Below are 23,446 nucleotides of genomic sequence, written 5' to 3' on the forward strand. Positions count from 1 at the left end.
GATGAAACCTAGGCGGAGTCTTGAAAAGGAGTAAGTGTAAGCCAGGGTGGGATTCCAATTAGAATATGCAGAAAGGCCATACCCCAGTTATGCGAAGCTTGAGAGTTTACAAAATACTTTCTCAAGCATTGTTTCACTGAATCTCCCAAACACTCTGTAACGTAAGGATTACATAAGGGCTGACCCCTTAATTTTAGATGATGAAACTCAGGGCTAGAAAGGGTAAATGATTTTTCAGAAGTCTAAGAGTTAATGAACAGCAGCCCGTCCTGAAACTCAACACCTGTATAACTAAAGGCTCAGCATCAGTGGTGTGCTGGCGCCAACTTGTACTGGCTCAGGAGAGCCAACTATTAAATACTCAGGAATTTTGAAAGCCTGTTGTCAAACTCTTGGTACCTTGGTAGCTTTAAATCAGCCAGCATAAGTGGGAGCATTTACACCACAGAAATTGGCCTATGTTCTAAAGCAGGTCTTCTTTTCTTTGATAGCTAGTTTACTTATCAGTATTTGTCAGTATTACTCGGCAGCAAACTGCCTTTAGTTAAAACTGTCTTACTGCAGAGGGCTGGATGAAAAGCTTTACTCAATTAACTTCTCTATGGTTTAGAAGTCAATTATTGAAAAGGAATAATCTGACTGAATAATTAAATTATTTTTAAAAATAATAATCCCACCAAATGTTTATATGTCAATAATTATTTATGAAATAAATTTCTTACTTATGTGTCCAGTGCTAATGAGGAAAAATAAAAGATATAAGACACAGTCTCTACCACGAAGGAACATTCCAGTGTTTTCATAGCTGCAGATATGGACCAGCTGGTGCATTCATTTTTAGGTCATCCATGTCACTTTTCCAAGTTCCAGTTCTACTTTTGCTCTCCTGCTAAAAGGTCATCAACATTTACCTGAGCTCACAAATGGCAACTGGGAGCTCTGAGATGATTTATGTGATTTTTGAAAAAATCACAGATATTCAAAGTAAAAGTGTATTTCATCCTATTTGTCCAGTGTTCTAGGTTACAAATCTTCAAACCCTGCATATTTTTAAAACTGTTTATTTTAGTAACATCTGTCTGAGCCCCTCCACATTTGATGTGGTGTCTTTCTCCTCCTATCTTACTAAAAGTATTGTCTGCCTCAGTTGACCTAGCTCACAAACAATTTTAATGTAATTTTAAATAAATAGAACCCCCTGAAATGCAGATAAGTCAAACCAGGCCAATCTCCCAATTAAAGTATCTTGAAAGGAATGTGCTCATTTAGGGACCTGTACAATGTGCTACATTGTCAATTCACTTCTTCATTTTAAACAACCCCAGTACATACCAGCTTACTGTAGATCTCTTGAAAACTCCACAAGTGGCATACTTGAAATATCAGGCATTTTTCTTTAAAACATCTGGGATTCTCTTCAAGTGCTGGTAACTGAGGTCTATGTACTGGTGTGTCTATGTGGGTAAGAGATATTTACAGATATTGAATTTGCTTAAAAAAACATAATTTTGTGCCTCTTGCTATAATCTTTGCAGGCTTATGGTGAAGAGATTTTCTTTGAGCTTCTGTTAAGTACATTTCTGCAGTGCCACATATTCTAGGTTTAAGTTTGCTTGAAAAAAAAAACTTTTCAGAAATATCAGTTAATTATGCAGTGTCTTTTGTTGCAATTATGTTACTTTGTTTGTACAATATCATCCCAGCTACCAGAAATCTATTTGTTTCTAGAATTTACTTGGAACACACAACTTGGGAAGAGTTTACTATGAACCCATTAAAGACCGGCACGGAAACATCCTCATAGTCACCATCAGAGAAGTGGAGATGCTCTATTCATTTTTTAATGGCAAATGGATGCAGATCTCAAAGCTACAAAGCCAGAGGAAGTCTTTGTCAACACCTGAGGAGCCAACAGCCTTAGACATTTTACTGATAACCATCCAGGTATGTAGTTTTTTCAGTTTTCTAATACTGTATATTTAAAGTTTCAAACACACTTATTGAGGCTCTAGTGAAATATACCAAGAGCCATTTACAAATGCAGTGGAGTCGAGAGGGCCCAGAGGTATTTCATTGCTTGTATTCCACACATAGGAAAGATTCAGAAGCTTATTTTTTATTTATCACTCTCCAGATCTGGAATTCATCAAGCAGTACAAGTGGTGAGCATTCTGAAAATACCCCTGGCCAATGAACCAATGAGAAACATTGAGACAAATGTTTGAGTAGGGGCCTACAGGTAATATAATCAAAACATTAAACCAATACCTGAAGGAACTATAATAATAATAATACATTTTTGGACTCTGTATGTATGTATGTATGTGTATAAAACATTCTGAACAAAAACACTCTTTAACACATATTTACTCATTTGTTCCTTATAATGCTCCCCTGGGTCAGACAGGCATGATGAAGTACATTTTAGGAAATGAAATGACTGAGATTCAGAGATTGTATGACATATGGCCACAGAAAGAGGCAGAGTTAGTGAAGCTAATGAAGCTCCAGCACATTCAGCTCTTCACTTGCACAAGCCCCTTCCAATGCCCTGGCAGAGACCTTCACAATTTTGTATTCTTCTCCTTAAAGAAGGCTCCCAAAATTGTTTTCACTTCAGTTCCTGCAAAACTTGCATTTGTCCCGGGACACACACCTAGACAAGGACAGAGCTGAAACCTAAATTCAGTTCTTCTGACTGGAATCATGCTTCTTTCTGCCATGTCACATCACATTTCCAGGCAGGAGTTAGGATTTCAGTCATGAGAGATTGAAATGAAATAAATGATGGAAGACTCATATGAGAACAGAACAGCGACCAAAATTCAAAATTTAGCCAGCTTAGATCAAGATTCAGGCAGGCTGGCATAACTAGGATACAAAGTACATCTTCGGTTCCTGAGTCCAGCACTTTCTCCACACAACACCCCTCACATGTTCTTATGGGAATTCTTTTTCTTTCTTTCCTTCTTTTTCTTTCACACGGTTTCTTTTTCTTTCTTTCATTCTTTTTTAATTTTATTTTTATTTATTTTTATTTATTTTTATTTTTATTTATTTATTTATGATAGTCACACAGAGAGAGAGAGAGAGAGGCAGAGACACAGGCAGAGGGAGAAGCAGGCTCCATGCACCGGGAGCCCGACGTGGGATTCGATCCCGGGTCTCCAGGATCACGCCCTGGGCCAAAGGCAGGCGCCAAACCACTACGCCACCCAGGGATCCCTATTTTTATTTTTTTAAAGATTTTATTTATTTATTCATGACACAGAGAGAGAGAGAGAGAGAGAGAGAGAGAGAGAGAGAATGGCAGAGACACAGGCAGAGAGAGGGAGAAGCAGGCTCCATGCAGGGAGCCTGACGTGGGATTCGATCCCAGATCTCCAGGACCACGCCCTGGGCTGAAGGCGGCACTAAACCGCTGAGCCACCTGGGCTGCCCTCATTCTTTTTTTAAACCCAGTCATGGGGATGAGTTCTATAGTACTCTCCAGTTAGACGGTAAAGCTGGCAGAAACACCTACCTTGATGGAGCACTGTGCAACCAATGGAGTATATGTACAAGACAGCCAGTCCAAAGTAATGGGAAAGAAAGGGCTCTGTCCCATATAAATAAGTCAAACCCGAGCCTTCGTGCCTGTGGCCTTTCATGATCACCCTAAAAAGCTAAGCCACCAGGCCACTGTCTTATTTTCATTCCCCACTGAGGAGTTACTGATATAATAATCTCACCTTTCCAACCTTTACACTAGCCCAAACCAGAATAGAGTCCAGTGTTGCAAAGGTAAGCTAATTGGTCAAAGCCAATACCTCTGGCTTTGATTTTATGGAATCTGGGTTCATATGAAATTGATAGGGGGTGCGTGTGTATGTGTATGTGTGTGTAGGAGGTGGGGGCAGGGAACACAGACACATTCGTGGCTCCCCTCTTCACCCTTTATAAGCAAGTGCTAAAAGAAACATTTTAAAAATCATAATAAATTGAGCTTTTACAGGGTGACTAATACACTAATCCCCTATAGGGATAAACTGGGGTCTGGGCTACCTTTGCTCCTAGAAACACAGCACAGGCCCCAGCATGATATAATACCTGGTTTCTCCTAGACTTATTACATTAAAAATGTGTTACAGGTGCAGAAAAATTCCAATCTGGCGAAAGGTTGTTAGAGAAGGAGACCAAAAATAGAGGCAAGATCAGGTTTCCACACAGATTCAAGTGGAAAATTTACCCCCTCTGACTGGCATATTTCTGCTTGATGTCATTCCCACCAACCCCCACTCTCCTTCTTCTCCTCCTATTTCTTCTCTCTCCCCTCCTTCCTACAGGTCTTATACTGGAGAGGAAATGGGGGATAAAACTACTGGGGCTGGTATCCAATCACTCCTGGACTTTAATTATGTCAGGAGTTGGCCCCACCAACTCAACATGGAAGTTGTCACAAGTCTTGGTCTTTGCCCAAAGTAGGCTGGGTAACTTCCCACAATTCTAGGCCACAAACCACTCTCGTCTCTCATGGTCAGTAGAGTGATGACCATCGGGCCTTCAGACTGGAAGCTTAGACTTCTTCCTGCCATATCGCAACACATACTGAGGCACCACTTTGGAATCCGACTGACTGGATATGATTCCTGACTCCACCTTGTCTAGTTATGAGTTGGGCAATTTACTTAATTTCTGATCCCTCATATTTCCTCTTCTGCAAGAAACTCTACTTCATAGGGTTCTAACAATACATAAAGCATTATAAGAGTAGCATAAAGTGAGCACTCAATAAGTATTAGTGATTATTATTTCTCTACTCAGAAAAATCCAAATAACGCTTGGTCATCCTCAGAGCATACCTAGGCCATCTCCTCTCATCCCTACCCTCCCAAAGACCCTGGAATTGCCTCAATCATCCCTTGGGGTATTGCACCACTCCCTCTACCTTTCCATAAGAGCGAAGGAAAAGATGTATAAAATTGTATGGTTTGCAATGGGGTTTTCAAAACAGAAAAGGGCTCTAACAAAATCTGGGCTCCAGGGAAGCTCTATGGTCTAACCCTCCCAAATTCCTGACCCTCTCAAGTCCCAGACCTTCATTACTGCCCTTTCTCATATCTAGAAGAAAGAAATTCTTCCCATACTTGCCTGGGAAGGAGAAGAGAATTATTATGAACAAATTATAGTCCCTCTGAGCAAACTAATTAGCAATGAGAATATTTCCAATAGGGATGCTCCTCTCAGTGCTGAATTACTCAGTGATCTTCAGAGTCACCTTAATAACTGGAAACTTCACAGGTGAACTCCGAAGATTAATCTTTCACATTCATACTCTATTTTCAAGTTTATAACACGCTGTCACATCTATAATATCATCTGATTTTCATGAAAACCCAGTGAGATTGGGTGGGCAATTTTATTATGTCCTGTTCACAGATGAAGCTACAGATTTCAGAGAAATAACTCTTCAAGGTCATTATCAGCCAAAAAGCAGCATAAGAGAAACTAGGACCTAAATCTCCTGACTCCTAGCCAGATCCCCCTCCCGTTCTGTTAAGCCACTTTACAGCCCTTCCCCTCTTTTTCTCTGAATACTGGGGGGAAAAAAAAGTGTCATCCTAGAGAGAAGCCCGTGAAACTTGCCTTCTGTACCCTCCCAGCTCTGTTCTTCTCCTTAGGCATTCCTTGTCACCCAGTGTCTCCTTACACCTGCAATGTCCGGGACCTACTATCTCTTCTGCCCTTTCCTGTTGTTTTTTTTCTAGCATAATCCTGCTCTTTCTACCTTCAAACAGCCCCTAACATGGGGATCAAAAACTACAGGAATCAGTAAGATGAATGAAAATGAGCCCATCAAGCTGGACATGAGAAACAATTGGATTCACACAAAAACTCATTTAGCAATGTTCATAGCAGAATTATTCAAGTAGCCAAAGAGTGGAAACAACCAAATGTCCAACAACTAATGAATGGATAAACAAAAATGGTATATCCATATAATGGAATATTATTCAGCCATAAAAGTTAGTGAAGTACTGATCCATGCAGCAAAGTAGATGAACCTTTAGAACATTATGCTAAATGAAAGAAGCCAGGAACAAAATGCCACATGTTATACAATTCCACTTATACAAAATATCCAGACTGTGCAAATCCACTGAGATGAGTAGTTCCAGGGGCAGAGGGAGGAGGGACTGGGGCATGACAGCTAATAAATACAAGGTTTCTTTGCGGAGTGATGAAGATGATCTGGAATTAGGTAGTGCTGATAGTCACACAAGCTTATGAACACAGGAAAAAAAAACCCACAGAATTTCACACTTTAAAAGGGTGAATATTATAGTATGTGAATTATATCTCAATTTTTTTAAAAAAAGAAAAGAAATAAGCAGAAGCAACAGAGACTAGAGTAATCCAGAGGGCCCTTGTCTCATCTAAAGAACAGCCCATTCAGCCTCATCTAACTGCAGTGGAAGAAAGTGGTCCCAATGTTGAAATGTTCTCCAGTTTAATTTAAAGAGAAGTTGAAAATCTAGAGTTTTAAATTAAATCTCTTTATTTTTAAAGGTTAGAAAATAATTTAGAAAACTTAAATTCTTTGTAGTGAATATCATCTTGGGGCCACAAAGACTTTTGCTCTCCCTGGACAATTCAGTTTCCGTCCCCTCTGCAACAAAACAAAAGCCCTGTAGTTACTAGAAAAGCATCTATCATTCCTCTAGCAAGGTCTTAGGGATACCTGATCAATGGAGATTGGTCGGATATACCCTTCCTGGTCACTGCACCAGCATAGCAATTCTCTCCTAGAGGCCCAGCCCCAGACTCCACTACCTCTGGGCCTCTCACTTCATATTTAATAAACATTTTTTTCAGCACCAACTAGGTGCCAGGAACTCTTCTAGGTGCTATAGGAAAAACAAATGAATAAGTCAAGGTCCCTGCTCTCAAGGAGTTCAGTCAAGGGAGGGAGACAGACTTGTAAACAAATCAAGGTAATACAAGGCAGAATTAAACCAGAGCCTGATAGCAGTACAAACAGTGTACTATGGGAACACAGACAAAGCAGCTATTAATTCTCCCTGGAAATATCAGGGAAGGCGTTGTAGAAGAGGTGACATTTGGCTGAGCCATGAAGGGTAAATTAAGTTCACCAGGTGGAGAAAAAAGAGGGAGAAAGAGAGTGTAGAGAAGGAGGAGGACAGAGGGAGGGAAGGAGAAAAGAGAAAGAAGAGAAGGAGGGAGGGAGAAGGAGATGGAAAGAGAGGGAAGAAGAGAGGAAGGAAGTGAAGGAAGGAAGGAAGGAATTAAAGAGAGAATTAAATTAAATAGAGGGCATGGTAAAGTAATGAGGCATAAGGTGGAAAAGTAGATCTAACCCTCCTTTGGGTCCACAATGGACCTTACATAATCCTTATCACAGAGTTAGAAAAACTTGCTACATGTGTCTCTCACACACACTGAAATTTGAGTTCCATGAAAGGGAGAATCACATCTCATTCATCTTGATGTCATTAATATTTTAGCATGACACTTGATACGTAGTAGGTGCCCAGTAAAAGTTAGTAGAATCAATGAATTCAAGACCAACAAAGAACTAAAGAAGAGATTAGGACATGTCAGAAGAAGGAAAAAGCATCCATTTCAGCTGGAGATGAGACACAAAAGGACAATAATGGAAATAAAAGCTAGAAAAACAGATCAGAAGTCCAATCAGGTAATATATAAACCCACAGACACTAGATTTGGTTTAGGAGGCCTTCCTACTATACCCTAGATTATGTGAATGGGACAGTTTCTTTCTCTTCCCATACATTTCTCAGGCTCCAAAAACATTCTAGTGAAGGATAAATGACTATTAAAGGCAGGAAAACACAGGCAGATGCTGAGAGTCTTTTAAAAAAAAAATGAATGAAAGAGTAAATTACTCCATCTAAGAATGGTGTTGGTTTTTACATAACCACAGTGTGTTCCTAACTCTCATTCTATTTGTGGTTAGTTCTAACCCCCACATGTTTTTCTCTTAATCCCATCCTATACTTGTATTCCTGGATTTGGGTCTTTATAAGCATTTTCTTACTAAGTTTCAACTCTAAATATGAAAGGTTTATTTTTCTAATGCATAAGATCATACAGAGCTTTATTACTATTTTCTAGAAAATCAAAACCACAACAAATTGGGGACCCGCAATTTTGATACACACATTCTTCATTTCTTTGTCTGAAACATCAATAAATAAGCTAAAGAGACAGGCCCTCAGGACAAGTCCCTACTGGGCCATCACTCAATATGTCAACTGTTCCCACACCATCTCCATTATCCACAAATCTTCCAGATAGTCAGCTTATTAAAGTAATGTGGTCAAGAGTCTACTTTTCCTAGATTATCTAGTGAAACAGATCTCACTGGAGATTTCTCTCTGGTCTATGGATTCTGATCTTTTGCTATTGGAAATTAAAGCTGTCTGTATGATTTGCCCTTCAAAAAACCATTGAACTCCTATTTAGTGTCTCAGGATTCCTAGGTGACTGCAAATTGATTATTTGATGGTTCTTTCTCATTTTCCCCAAAGATCAATAAGTTGGTGGTCTTTAATTACTAGGGTCATCCTGTGTTTCTCCCCTTCCTGTTTCAAAGATAGGCATATTTGCCCTTTTCTAGTCTCTTGGGACTTTTCCAGCTCCCCATCACTTCTCAAAAATAATGACCCTTGGGTTTGTGGCCACATCTGCTTGTACAGCAAGTACCCCTTGGGTGCATATCATCCAATTCTGCTGATCTGAATACTTCTATTTTCCTCTCTCTCATTAACTTCTCTCATTTCCTTCTCTCATTTGTTTCTCTTGTATTACCTGTTCATTTCTATAATTTTCACATTTTTAAAGTTTTTTTTAAAGATTTTGAGAGAGAGAGAGAGAGAGAGAGAGAGCAAAAGGGAGCATGAGCTGAAGGAGAGGCAGAGGGAGAGGCAGGCTCCCTGCAGAGCAGGGCTAGATCCCAGCACTCTAGGATCATGACTGGAGTCGAAGGCAGATGCTAACCAACTGAACCACCCAGGCACCTCTCAAAATTTCACTTTGACAGAACTTCCTCTAGTCTGTTATTTACCTGTGATCTTTTCTAAAGAGATAAGACAGAAGATATCAGAAAGTTCTGCCTTATCCATCTCCTGACATTAATAAGAATTCCTTCCTTCTTGATCACAAAATCCAATTTTTTCTAGGTTTTGTTTGTTTTGCCAAATAGCACAAAAGTTATTTAGCCTTGCTTTTCTGTACCTGCTAGTTGTGCCTTCCTCCCAATTGTGACATTCTTATTTTGTCCCTCTCATGCTATTCTCCTATGTTCTGGCTGGGGGAGCTGTTCTGACTTTCATATGTTGTGTATCTATTATATACAGAAATAGCCCTGGTTACTAAGGACATAAAGCAATAGAAAACACAGTGCTGCCATTAATTTCATAGTCTGGTTCAAGAAAAGAATATAAAAGAGGAAAAATAATAAGTACTCTTTCTTCTGTATGCCTCCATTGCCTCTATTGTAAAACAAATCTCAGAATATTGTGGTCATTTGTTTACTCATTTGTCTTTCTCAACCTCTTCAAAAGTAAGCATCATATCATGTCCAACTGAAACCCCAGTGTTTCCTGTAGTGCCTGGAACTCAGTATGTTTGATAAAGGATGGAACAGAGGAGATGATACACAAGCATATGTTAAATGTTGCAGATGATGAATTCTACAAAGGAGGGATCACTCCTTCAGAGTATACAGGTCAAGGAAGGCTTCATATCTCTCTGTTCCATAGAGAATTCTGTACAAGTATAAATGTTTGGTTTTCTCTTCTTTTTTAATCTTCTCTGCATTTCAGGGTAGGGTTATTTCCTTCTTTTCACTCCCTGGAAAAAGCAGGCTACCTTCTGGCCTATAGGAATTCCTCCCTGACTCATCACTCCTAACTCTGTGTTTCAGTTCCCCCACTGCCCAAATGTGGGCATTACCTACTGATACATATTTCTAATTATTCATTATTTGAGTTCCTGCAGTTGTACAGGAAGGCAAAAGGCACAACCGAAGTAGTTCACTAGAGAGCTGACCACATATAAAACAAGACTCCACTCAAACATCCTTCTGTGCTTAACTTAGGTTGGCACTTCCTGTTGCACCAATAACTTCATTCAGTTTCTGCTGCCTATGGAATATTATAATGTGAAAATACAATGCAAATTCAGGGCAAATCTATTACAAAGCAAATTTTAAAATCTTATAAAAGACACAGAATTTCATGAAGCTGATGAAAATGATGTGGAGACCTAATCAAATCACAGGCAAAGCTATTGACAATTAAGAATCTAGCAGTGGAAGGCCAGTTAACAACTGAAGAACACAAAATGAACAAGAATCTTAAGAGAATGACTTAAATATCAACATTTTTTAAAACCCAGGGGAAAAAAATATGAAGATTTCAATTACTCCTTCAAAAATATCCTCTTCAGGCAACCCCAGTGGCTGAGCAGTTTAGCGCCGCCTTCAGCCCAGGGCGTGATCCTGGAGACCCGGAATCGAGTCCCACGTCAGGCTCCCTGCATGGAGCCTGCTTCTCCCTCTGCCTGTGTCTGCCTCTCTCTCTCTCATTCTGTGTCTCTCATGAATAAATAAATAAAATCTTTAAAAACAAAAACAAAAATATCCTCTTCATGATCACACTGTGAAAGTTAAACGTGAGGAACAGCATTTCAGCTAACATACAATTTAGTCTGAAAAAGGCCAGAAAAAAAAAAAAGGAATCAATACTTGATTCTTTCTTCATCCTCAGAATTAATGAATAACTACAACTCAAGTGTTAATAATGAAAGATAAATAAATCTATTGCTATTACTGTTTCATTTTTCAAGATAAAGAATCAACCATAACTTCATTTTTCCACTTACTATAAAATTTTGCTCCAAGACTTTCCTACATACCAATTATTCTGAAATAATGAAGCTTCTTGTACTGCTTTGTCAGCTTTTACACTTGCAAATTTCTGTTTCCCCGCAGCTAAACAATAAGCCTTGCAAGGACAGAAATCATAAATTCTAGTTTTCTACTTTCCTGTTCCAATCACAACCCACACACCTCCCCCCAGCTCTAAAAACTGAGGGAAACAGGATACATGGAGGCTATATTAATGACTGATTACCTGACTTGGAGGATAATTCTCCTGAAGGTAAGACTGGCTGTACCACCAACACATCCCCAACATTCATGGTGGTATCCAAGGCTTCTCACCTAACTACTTAGCTACAACTCCTTTATGACATGGTGTACCCAAGAAAGGAAAAGGTTTTGAGATTACTTTTTCAAGGTGTTTTATGTGTTGTTTTGTTTTTCACCCTACAGGATATTCTCTCTTACCACAAAAGGAGTTATCAGCGTCTCTCTCCTGGATTATATCTGGGTTACTTAAAGCTATGCAGCTCTGTGGATCAGATCAAAGTTCTAGTTACCCAAAAGTTGCCAAACATTCTCTGCCACGTGAAGATCCGTGAAAACAATAACATTTCCAAGTAAGTTATGAGGAGTCCAGATTTTCCTTGTGATGAAACAATGGCTCAAGTGACGGTTTGATGTGTCAGAAGAAAACTGACATGGCATAGTTTCTGTGGTGAAATGTCCCCCAAGTGCCAGCACAGCAGGACAGAGGCTTAGCTGCATTTTAACATTAGGATTTGTAGTGTTGGTTGGTGGAGGGAATGAGCCCGTGAAGGAGGGGCATGCTCCTTTCATTTTCCTCTCTATGATATTCATGGTACAACCACTGATACTCAACTGGTTAATGCATAGATGCCCTTTTCTTTCAACATTTCTATTTCCAGTATCTTTTTCTTCACAACTTAGTAAGTCATTTAATATATATATGCTATATGTGTATATATATATATATATATATATATATATATATATATATCACTTGTGGAAATGGGTTTTGGTAGAGCAATTGATTTCCCCTTAAAGAATCCCCCTACTCTCATTCTCCCCACCCCTAACCCTCTGGCCTGAGGACTTTGTATGTTTCCTGTACTCTTTATGGTTCTCTAAAGAAGAAAAGAAGTAACCAGGCCTGTGCTTCTGGAAACTGCTCTATGGTTTGGCATTATGGTGAATTATCCTGTTAGCTTAGGGAAAGTTGCCCAATCTTGGTAATCTGGCTCAGGTTTACAACTAGCCCTCTAGCAGGCCTCTGAAAGTCTACGACAGTGGACTGAATTGTGCTCAACTTGAAAAAAAAAGTCAGAATGCTAAGAAAAAGAACTCTCCAGGCTTCACCAGGCTTTAGAGTACAAATTAGATCCCCAAACTCTAGTTAAACCTATGGATTTACCTAACCAAAAGAGATTCTGACTTGGTAGTTTAAAATTTGGTCCATAAAGTGCAAGAGCTTATTAACTATAGTGTCTCACAATGTTTATTAAATACTATTTGATGACAACAAAGGAAATGATGATGGTCTCTTCCAAGAACTCACTAGCTGCCATATTCTCGTCTTCCACTAATCAACTACACCTAGACCTTAAGTCTGCCATCTGGTGGTCACTTCTACAATCAACTTTGGTTATCTTATCAATCCTTCCCAAGAGGTTAGGTTACATTTGTGGGTTGACTTAGCAATGGTTACTTTCATCCATTTTCTAGATTTGTGTCTTAAAGGTTTAGACTCTTTCAGTGGTTATACCAACTAATTTCCCCTTGACAAGGATCCAAGTTTCATTTTTTACAAAAGACTCCAGTAACCTTCATTCTTGCCAGTTCCATCTCCCTCATCCTTATAGACTAAACTGCTTAGTTAGTGGTAGATGTTTCACGGTATTCCTACTAGTAATTTATTCTCTAATTCAATTACAGATGCTATTTTAGCAATGTACTCCTTTAGGTTTTGTGAATGCTTGTGCTAATCAGAACCCCCTCATTTAGTTCAACATCAGTGGTGGGAGAATAGAAATTATCGCTAAGCAGGTTCTCAAAGGTTTCAATTATTTGTGAAGCCAACAGCATGCCCAGATTGAAATAGGATTTAATTTTTATTTTGTTTCTCATTGGGACAATAGAATAGATTTTCCATAGTATTTTCCAGTGTGGGAACTGAAAGCAAACAGATATCTTGAACACAGAAACTTTTCTAAGAGGGTAGTTGGTTAAAAGAGATTGTTTTCTGGTGAAAAGCTCATGTCACAATTGATTTCATTTTCTGCCACACAGACTGGAGCCCAGACTGGTATATCCCACTAAGGAGAGCCCTCAGAGGGTTTTTACACCAGTGGGAACATATGTTAGCACCCCCTCTCTTTCTGTGCCCAGAGAGGAAGGCTTTCTTCTTCCCTCTCTAGCCTGCTCCTGAAAGCATATTGCTGCTCCCTGCAGAGTTGGAAAGAGGAGAAACTGAGCCAAAGTAACATATTTAGAGACTTATGCTAGCATACCTGTGGAAACAATGTTCCCAAGAGGCATTTACCTTGATCTTTTCAAGCTCCTTTTGAAGAGTGGCCTATGGGGGACAAACCAGATGTGTTTTCTCCCACCATCATTCTTTTCCCCTCCCTTCTGCATGACATTTGGAAAAGTTCATCAGGAAGGATTACAGAGCACGCAGAATAAAGACACAGATGATTGGTGAGAAAGGAGGATGGAAGCAGTGATGTGTGTCCCCTGGTTCCTTTTATTGGAATTGCCTGGTGTTCCTGTTTGTGATTCTCCTCAAGCTCTTGGAAGGGGAAAGAAACCAAAATAGTCCCCACGATTACAACAGGCCAGGGTTGAAATGTGCCATGTGGTTTGTTGCCTGAGTTGGACCAGAGTCCTGTGGTTACCCAACTGCTGAATTAACCAGCAGATGCCCCTGTGGTAAAATGTAGGGTCCTAGAATTTACAGAGGATCTTCAGGGAAGAAAAATGAAGACAGTTGGGAAATTACTACCAAGTATTTCAAAGCTCCAATCTCAGAAACTGATTGATACAAATTAGACCTGCTGTTCTGAGGTATATGTGGTTTGATAGGTGAACTAAGCTTAAATTAGCAAAAGCCCATTTTAAACTCCATTTGGGTGGCAAAAAGTTCAAATTTCATGAATTGTATTTGGTTTTTTTAACCACCAAAAAACTGGTTATCCAGGTTCTGGACATATACACTAAAAATGTTCTGAGCTGTGTTCTGAACTTTTGTTATATTTCTAATTTTAACTTGACTCAACATACAGAGAGGAATGGGAATGGGTCCAAAAGCTTTCTGGCTCTGAATCTATGGAAAGTGTGGATCATACTCCTGACTGCCCCATGCAATTGTTCTTCTATGAGCTCCAGATGGCAGTGAAAGCTCTCCTTAAGCAGATCAATATACCTCTACACCAGGTACTAGTCTTTACCATTTTTATCTTCTTTTTATGGCTAATGGAAACTGCATTGTGCATAAAACTTAAGAGGTAAAAAAAAATAGATATGAGTTTATTTTCAATGATTTAAATACCACTTTGCAAATGCTACACACTTTGAATTTGACACCTACAAGTGAACAGACTGCCCTTTTGCCCCTTTTCTGTATCTACTCCATGTTGACCTCCTCCAAGGCTCCTGGACCTGGCTTTACTGTGGTATGATCAAGCAAGGAAATATTACTGGCTAGCCCACCTTTAAAAGACACTAAGTCTCAGCTGCAGGATAGCACAAATCAAGGAGAATAAATAACTTAAGTGTATAGTGAGATGTACAAATGACTTATATAAGAACAGCAGACTACTGGTAGTATAATCTATATCAATGGCAAGATTATGCCATGCTATCTTTTCACAAACAGAATTTACTGTCAAAATTATTGTCTTATCTAAATCAAAATGTGCAAATCTAACCTCTGCTAATAAGCAACTTCAAGAAAAACTATTGGCACAGAAGAGAACAGTAAAAGTTTATTAGGCTCTGTCTAGTAAGTTAACATGATGTAGCATTAGGTTGAATTCTTTTTTTTTCTTTTTGGCCTACGTTCACCATCTCCTCCAACCCAGCACACATATGCATGCACATGCACAAAATCAACAAAGTTTAGCCTATAAAAGAGGAAGACCATCACAGATCACAGGAGTGACTGGCTCTCTTAAATAAGAGAGCAACAACCCAGAACTGGCCCCTGACCCATGGACACAGGGACATATATTAGAGACTCCAAGAGTGTTCTTCCCCTGGGATACTGCTCCAATTATAAGTCAGTACTGCAAGATTAGTACAAAACAACCAACACTGATGAAGAATAAATTACATAAAATGGCATAAAGGCACTAGGGGAGTAACTGGATTATTCCAAGGGTGGCCGTGTACTCAGGAGGAGAAAAAAACATACCAGCTCTACTTGTGACAGTAGATACTATTAAAGGGTTTCTTGAGCTTAGCAGGTTTGAAGCAGCTCATATTTCATTGGTGACTCTTGGGCTACATACACATGTTGGGAGAGGGCTGCCTAACTGCCTAAGAGTGCATACAACTTTTTTTTTGGATACTTGTAAAATTTTTTCAGTCCTTGGCCAGAAACTACATTTTTCCCCCTTAACCAACTTAAATTGAAACTAGTAGATTTTTAATTCAATCCATTTTTGTTGCTTCATGTAATTATATTCATCATTTTGAAAAACCCACAGAATGCAATCATTTTCTGCTTTTATAAGAAGCATAAATGTTGTTTTCAGAGTTTATGTGGAACATTACTGCCTTAAATCTTGATTTTATATAGCATTATTAAATGGACTGAACCCTAATATTTATGTTGTATAAAAATTCCAAGCTTGAAGTCGTGTAATTTTGTTAGATGTTTTATGCCAGTTTGGTGTTGTTTATGTAAGTGCCATGTTGTAACTCTCCTATTTTTCCTCCGCGCGTGTCCCTCTGCAGGCAAGGAACTTCCGCCTCTACACACAGGAGGTGTTGGAAATGGGTCACAATGTGTCCTTTCTTCTCCTGCTCCCTGCCTCAGACGACGTCTGTACAGCCCCAGGACAGAATAATCCTTACACCCCACACTCAGGGTTTCTTAACCTCCCTCTTCAGATGTTTGAACTTGGTATAGTAGCTTGTTTCACCTAGAAATATTAACCCAGCCTCCTTATAATAAAATCACAAAGTTATATCTGTTCCCCCTTGTCCCAGTGGAGGGTCAATAAATCACATGATGGCTTTGGCAACAACCCTTCCTAGAACTGTGTACAAGTCCGAGAGAAAGCAAAGCTCCAAGACTATGTGCCTGAGCAATAATTATTGAAACCTAGCTAAGGTCCAATGGAGAGGAGGGAATTCTAAACAGAGTGTTCAGTTATCAGGCTGCAGTTCTTGCCTTCTCTTTGCTTTCTTAAAACATAAATACAAGAACTGATGTTTTCATGAAAAGCACTGCCCCTTCCTTCTCTTTCTTTTTTCTCTCTCTCACCTCCAAATGGGAAAAAAAATAGTGAAATTAAAATGTAAAGTATGTATCACTATGGGGGGAAAAAAGTCAATGAGTAGTGATTTATAAAATACTCTAATATTAAATAGGCTCTAAATTTCTAGCAGACCATTTGAGAAAATTGACAGGGTCTCCCAGGATGCAATATTGTGATTATAATGTGGAATTCTGAATGGTGGAAGATCTTGTCCTGGCTTTCAAAAATGAATAGCCTGGGCCCCAGTTTCTCTATTTCTGCAGAGACCCCTGCTGCCCACTGAGAATGTGAATAGGGAAGCTTTGTCTCTTCCCCATGCTTCGTCTTATAACAGGCCAATAAGAGGCAATTAGCAAGAGTTCAAATGAATTGTAGGATTTGTGGGAGGGTGAGTGCTGGATGGAATGAAGGCAGAGTCTCTTTGGATTGCTCCCCAGCCACCAGATTTAGAAGCAGACACGGCAAATGCCATTTTGAGACCTGGGCATCTGAATCTGAATTTATCCCTTGAGGATAAATGGATTAAGCCTTTCAGTTTCCCTTGCTCCGAGCAGGTCAGATGCCAAAAAGCAAAGAATACCAATTATTATTTTCCAAAAGAGGAAGAGTTATTAAGAGAAGCCTGAATCAGACCTGCAGACTAGGTCTTGAGAGTCCTGGGTCCCCTATTGTGTCACACTGGCAATCACTTAACCTTTGTGCACCTTTTCTGTGTCAAATGATTAATAACCTTGGCCATACCACTCCCAAGAGGCCTGGATGTGAATATGACCCCATCCAATGAGTTCCTCATCCAAAAAACATTATTAGTCCATGGGTATGACTGCATGGCTATTACAAAATATAGTTTGGGTCATGGTATTTCATTTAAAGTCAACAAATATATATCAGATATCTACTGTGGAGATTCAGAGATAAGTAAGACAAAAGGCTCTGCTTGTAAGGGGCTTTCAGTATAGTGGCAGGAGTAAAATAAGGATGCAAATTATTAAATGAGGTAGTTTTTTTGCCAAAATCAAAGTATTAAGTGATATTGAAAAAAGAAAAGGAAACACATTTTTCTCAAAGAAGATTCCAGAAAGCCACCTTGAAGGAAAGGGTATTTGATGTGGATGTTAAAGAATGGACAAGATGTTAATAAACATGAATGATAAGAAAAGCTTTCTTGTCAGGGGGAGCAGAATGAGCAAAGACATGGAACAGGAGATCTCAGAAAGAATCAGGAAAAGAACAAGTGGTACAGTTTGGCTAGATCTGAGAAATGATAGAGGAAATAGTGGACCAAAAAGGGTATGGACAAGTCATGGCCATAGTGGGCAGTATCTTAAAAGTCAGTCTGAGGAATCTATTTAAGATGGATTGAGAGCATGGTTCAGGGGTTATTATAATAGACCGGTATTAGGGCAGAAACAAAACCCTCCAAACAGATGTAAGGAACATTGGGAGTAATATGCAAGATTAAGCAACTACTTGAATGAGAAAAGGTAAAGTCTAGACACATCTACAGTACTCCTATGGTTTTCAGCCTCAAAGACTATGAGGGTATTGCTGCCATTTCCAAAAATAAGGAAATCACAAAGGAATATGGCTTAGGGAAGAAAATGATACTTTTAGTTCTATCTTGAAGCTAAAGGTGAAAATTCAACATCCAAGCTGACATGTCCATTTGGCAGTAGAAATACAGGAAAGAAAGTTGGGTACTAAACACAGAAATTTAGTCAATATCCCTTAATAAGAGCTGAAGCCATGAAAGTGAATGATTTCCCAAGGGTAGATAACTGACAGGGAAAAGAATTAAGGAAAATACTTCATTAGAGAGAGCTACCCAGGAGTCCATTCTGTGTGAAATGGTCATTACTGTTCCATGATTACAGACAAAAATACATGAAGTTCATTTCTCCATGTCTCAGTGGTCTTCATGGTAACAATCAATGATTTGGGATCAATCATGATAGTGTAGGACTCCAAAGGCCCTGGAAAACCAAGCTTTACAAGTGTCCTCTCTATCCTGCTTTCTGGGAGGCTCATGAACTTTTCCTGGGTAGCCATACTTTGTCTTACTGTTGTTACTCTCTATCTACAATTCCTCCCTCCACTCATTTGTTCATTAATTCAATAAATATTTATTAAGTAACCTATTATATGTCGGTCACTAGTCTAGGTACTAAAGAATCTGTAATGTACGAACTCCTCACGAAGCTTATATTCTTAGGTGGGGAGACAGTAAAATAATCAACAAAAAATACTGTTGAGTGTCAGACAGTAGTGAAGACTGTGATGAAAAATAAATTAGTGAAGTAACAGGAGTGAAGTGAAGTAACAGGAGCTGCAATTTTATATAGGATGACCTGGGAAGGTCTCTCTAAAGAATAAACATGTCAGCAGAGACTTGAGATTTCCATGCAGTGAGAATGACAAGTGCAAAAGCTTTAAAGCAAGAGTGTGCTTGGTTAAAAGACCAGTGTAGGTGAAGTGTAGTAAGCAAGAGCAACAAAGATAAGAAATGAGATCAGAGTCAATGGCCAGATCATGTAGGGCCTCACAGGCCAATATAAGGACTCTGGATTTTACTTTAAGCATGTTGGGAGTCCAAAAGAAAATTTTGAGCAGCAGAGTAACATATTAAGATCTGCAAAATCTGGTACCCCCCCCACACACACACACACAAAAAAAATAAAAACTAAGAAGTTTAACTTTATATAACCCAGCATTTTCAAAATTCACTTGACCATAACTGGAAGCATTTTTGATGTGGCACTTACTAAAAAACTAAGAAAATACATTTTAGGAGATGAGACGATGCCCTAGAACACTGCTTCCCAAACTTTAATGTGCATTAAGAATCACTTGGAGAGCATGCTAAAAAGAGACTCTGGAGCCCCACCCCAGAGATGCTGAGTCAGCAGGTCTGGGATAGGGCCTGGAGAATTTGCTTAGCTCTCAGCTGATACTGTGCTGTCAATCCATGGACCACATTTGAAGTAGTACTGCCTAGAACACAGAGAAAAAGACATTTTAGGAACTTAAAAAACTAGAGATGTAGTAGTTATCATAGTAATAGAATCCAACAGTGCCTGTCTCTTTGACCTGTCTTAACTCTTCTTAATATTAAAAGCAATATAAGACTGTCAGATACTATCCTTCATCTATGAAAGTCAACCCATAGCAAAGCCTAGGTCTTAATAGTTTCTGACCTTAAGATGTTTTTTCCTAGAATAAAATATACATTTATATTCTGATTCTCCTTCATTACCATATTACAGGTGATCCAACTGATTAATCAGAACCATGTTAAGGTTTCAGAAAAGATCACCTGATTGGACTTGGTTCCACTGACATACACAATTCTATTAGTCTTTCTAGAGATCAGGAGGAAATGTTACCAGTAGGAGGAAATTAGTACACTCTAGTACAATATTTATTATAGTTCAGCACCACCAGCAACAATTTTTAAAATACTGCTGGGCCTTAGTAAGAATCATAACAGACTCTACCTTATCCATAAGCAATCAGAGCTTTTTCCAAGAAGCAGACTATCATACTGATGATTATACTTCTTCCATTAGGCTTCAGCTCACTAAGCATTTAATAACAATTTCCATAGGAACTTCAAAGAGCTTACTATAGTGGGTCTAAGCCCCTCAAGAAAGATGCTAAGCAATTTTTACTAGTTTTTGTAACTAGGGACTTCTGTCTTCCATAGACAGGTCCATATTAAAAGGCCAACAGATACCCTAAGCATTTCTGAGAAAGAAAACATTACTGGAAATTCAATCACAACTTAGAAAATCATAAGAACACAGGAATTTTCATGAAACTTGAAAAGGTCCAAATTATGGGAACATGTAAATTATAAAAAGTTTACAGTATATTTCGATTTGACTTGTACAAGTCATCCCCATCCTAATGAAAGGATTTGAGACTTGGCAAACTGACCATGTTCCTGCCAGTGGCCTGAGTGATCATAAATAACTTGCTAACTAGTGATGGAAAACTGCATCTGTGCCTATTCTAGTACTAAATAGATCTAGCAAGGACAAAATGATAAAGGAGCTTAGCCCTCTATCTCCTGGAGTAAAGAGTAGGCTGGGGCAAACCCACAGGCTATTCCCTCACAGGATTACTTACAGGGGAGAGGACTACAATATAGATGTGAGATCTCCATGAGCAGGGTTGAGTTGAGGCAAAGTGGTGCAATTTCAAACCCACTCCCCCTTCATAGCCTGAGGGCCAATACTCCCCCTACCCCATCCTTTTGATAGGAGCAGGACAGTATTCCACTGCAGTAATCAAGCATGTGCCTGGGGACCGACAAGGGTCACTATTTAAACTGTTCCCAGAAACAAAAAGAAAAGTATCATGAGCCTTTAGAAACTATGTCCAGTGATACGGCCTCTTGAGGATTTGCCTAGCCTGCACTAAGGGGCTGCCCTGTCCTGATCCTAAGGGCAGTAACAGTTGACAGTAGGCCTATGATAAGAAAAGTTGATTCTACTGATTTCCTTGGCTCTATGTTTCATAGTGATTGGAGAAAGATTTTAAAACTGGGGGATTTTTTAAAAACAGTTTGAAGCCTGGTATATATTTTATACTTAAGCACTTGGCTGCATATTTCATTCAACAAACATTTGCTGAATTGCCACTGTATGCCAAGTACTGTGCTAGGGCTGGACATACAGATGTTAAGAAGACAAAATCTGCCCACCAGAAGCCTAGAATCCAGCAGAGGATATAGAAATCTATACCAAAAGTCTCAATATAATGAAAGCCTTGCTGTAATAGGTAGGCTGTTGAATTTCAAAGGAAAGACACCCAACCCTTCCTTAAAGAGATAATACTGGGGCTAGATCTTGATTAGAAACTTTCAGAAAAGGAAAGAAAAGACAGAGCTAAAAAGGAAAATCACTTTAAGCGAAGGAACAGCATGCACAAAGGCTTGGAGACCTGAGGAACTGCAGCCCAATTAAGTATGCTCATAGTAGCTCATTGTTACAGATGCTTAAGGTATCTGAGAAAAGCGACAGAAAAGAGAAGATGATAAGAATTGGATCCAAGACTGGCACCATAGGGGTGTAGAAGAGAAAGCATAGGCAAGAGCAACTGAGGAGTTAAAATCAATACGACTTTGTAATGGATTTAATGTGGTTGAAGAGCAAGGAGGAGGAGCCAGACAGTCTGAATAGGGTGCTGAGATGGATAATGTTGCCATCTACCAAAAGAGGAAGGATGAGGGGAGGAACAGGTTTGGGGGAGGGGAGAGATGATGAGTTCAGTTTGACAAATGATGAGTTTTGAGGTGCCTGTGGGATATCCAGGCATTGAGCCTAATGGAATCCAGGCCACAGGCTTACAAGAAATGGCACAGTCTCAACTCTCATTCCTCAGGCCCATTTTTCATGATTTAGGATACCACTCCTGAATTCCAACTGTCAACTCATTCACTACCAGGAATCTTTAGAGGGGCATCTTTTGCCCAGGTTCTTTCTGACACACTAGCAAAGAATCCTGCCACCAAACTGGCCACAGGGGGTGACCTTATTGATATTTTTAGCTTTCAAACTAGGCTCCATGACCCAGACTGATTAGGATTTTATTGAGTTAAAGACCTTAGTATGAATACTCTAATCTCAACCCTGTTCCAATTTCCTAACTCTAAATGCCTCATTCTTTTTGAGGGATTGGAGTAAGGGTGTGAAAAAAAAATGGTATTTTGTTTCTGATAGAGGCTACATGCTGTGCTGGGCACTGTATATATATGATTTAATCCTAAATAGGCATTACTATTCATTTTAGATGTGGGAAAATTGAGGTCCCAGAGGTTATATGCCCAGTGCCACACAGGTAGTAACTGGCAGAACTATGATTCAAACCCAATTCTGTCTGACCTAAACCCAAATACTTTCTACTCTACTCTACTCCTAATCCAATTTCTAGTGTTGGCCAAATGCATTTCAGTCTGTCACTATCTTATATTGAAAAAAGAGGGATGAAAAAACACTGCAGAAAATTAGCCTTAGTATGTAAATTACTAACAAATCATGTGGTTCAGATAATGCATTGTTGTACCCTTATACCATTTTGTCTGTTAAATGCATGTGATTCACATTAGAAAAAAATTAGAAGCTTCCAGTCTATCCTCCCCTCCTCTGTGATGGCTACCAAATGTATCATTGCTAAACCACAAAAGACTATGTTAAAGTAACATTTGTTAAAGTAACATTAAAGGCTCTGGATAAAAACCACTAGCATGGGAAAGTGAAGCGCTGTAGTTGAAAGGTCCTTCTAGCTCACTGTGGTGAGTGGCACGGGGGGGTGTGGGCGCTGTGAGACCACCCACTGATCCAAGGCTCCTACCACAAGGAGACACAACAAGAGAAAGTTGTGGACACCCAGGCGTTTTAGAATTCAGATGGGAATGATAGAGTTTCTTTTTAAGAAACTCTTTAGTGCCTCTTCCTAATCTCTCTTCATATTTTAGAAAGAAATAAAAAGGCTAATTTTTTTCTTTTCTCTCTTTCGTTCTTTCTTTCTTTTCCCTCAACTTGGTTTGTAAAGGCAGACTGTAAGACACTTCACTCTCCTCACTCTCCAGCCAAGAGAGGACATCTGTCAAGTGCTAACAGGATATAATCCCTCCTTGAAAGGCATAAAGACACATTCAGGGAGTTACAAGGGTCAAGAGTAAGCTACAAAGTAATGGTGACTCTTTCCTGTAGAGCTGCCAGTAAATATCACAGACCTGAAATACACCTTTCAAAACAGGAAAATCAAGAGCACAGAGAGAAAAGAGAGAACGAAGGGAAAGAGGAGACTTTGAAGAAGGATCTGCCCTCTTCAGACCAGGGCATGCATTTTTGTTTGTTTGTTTGGTCAATAAACATTAACTGAGAAGCTATAATGATCCAGGTTTTTAGGAAATAAAAATAGGAGACATGGTTCTTGCCCTTAGAGAAATCACAGCCTAATACTAAGGTAGTCAAACAAACTCATAATTATAATAAAGCAGAGTTAAGTGTCCTTATACATTTAGAAA

The 23,446-nt window shown here is 39.2% G+C and overlaps 1 protein-coding gene across 1 annotated transcript in view; it reads left to right on the plus strand.

The window, feature by feature from the left end:
• The window catches only part of ANKFN1 (ankyrin repeat and fibronectin type III domain containing 1), a 133,719-nt gene that overhangs the window by 85,460 nt on the left and 24,813 nt on the right, over positions 1-23,446 (plus strand). Inside the window, exons 11-14 of the mRNA XM_055334416.1 lie at positions 1,729-1,944; positions 11,360-11,526; positions 14,212-14,362; positions 15,887-16,055. Coding sequence (XP_055190391.1) covers positions 1,729-1,944; positions 11,360-11,526; positions 14,212-14,362; positions 15,887-16,055 — 703 coding nt within the window. The remainder of the gene's footprint in view (positions 1-1,728; positions 1,945-11,359; positions 11,527-14,211; positions 14,363-15,886; positions 16,056-23,446) is intronic.

The sequence above is a fragment of the Nyctereutes procyonoides genome, unplaced genomic scaffold, assembly GCF_905146905.1.
Source record: "Nyctereutes procyonoides isolate TBG_1078 unplaced genomic scaffold, NYPRO_anot_genome, whole genome shotgun sequence".
Classification (NCBI taxonomy): Eukaryota; Metazoa; Chordata; class Mammalia; order Carnivora; family Canidae; genus Nyctereutes; species Nyctereutes procyonoides.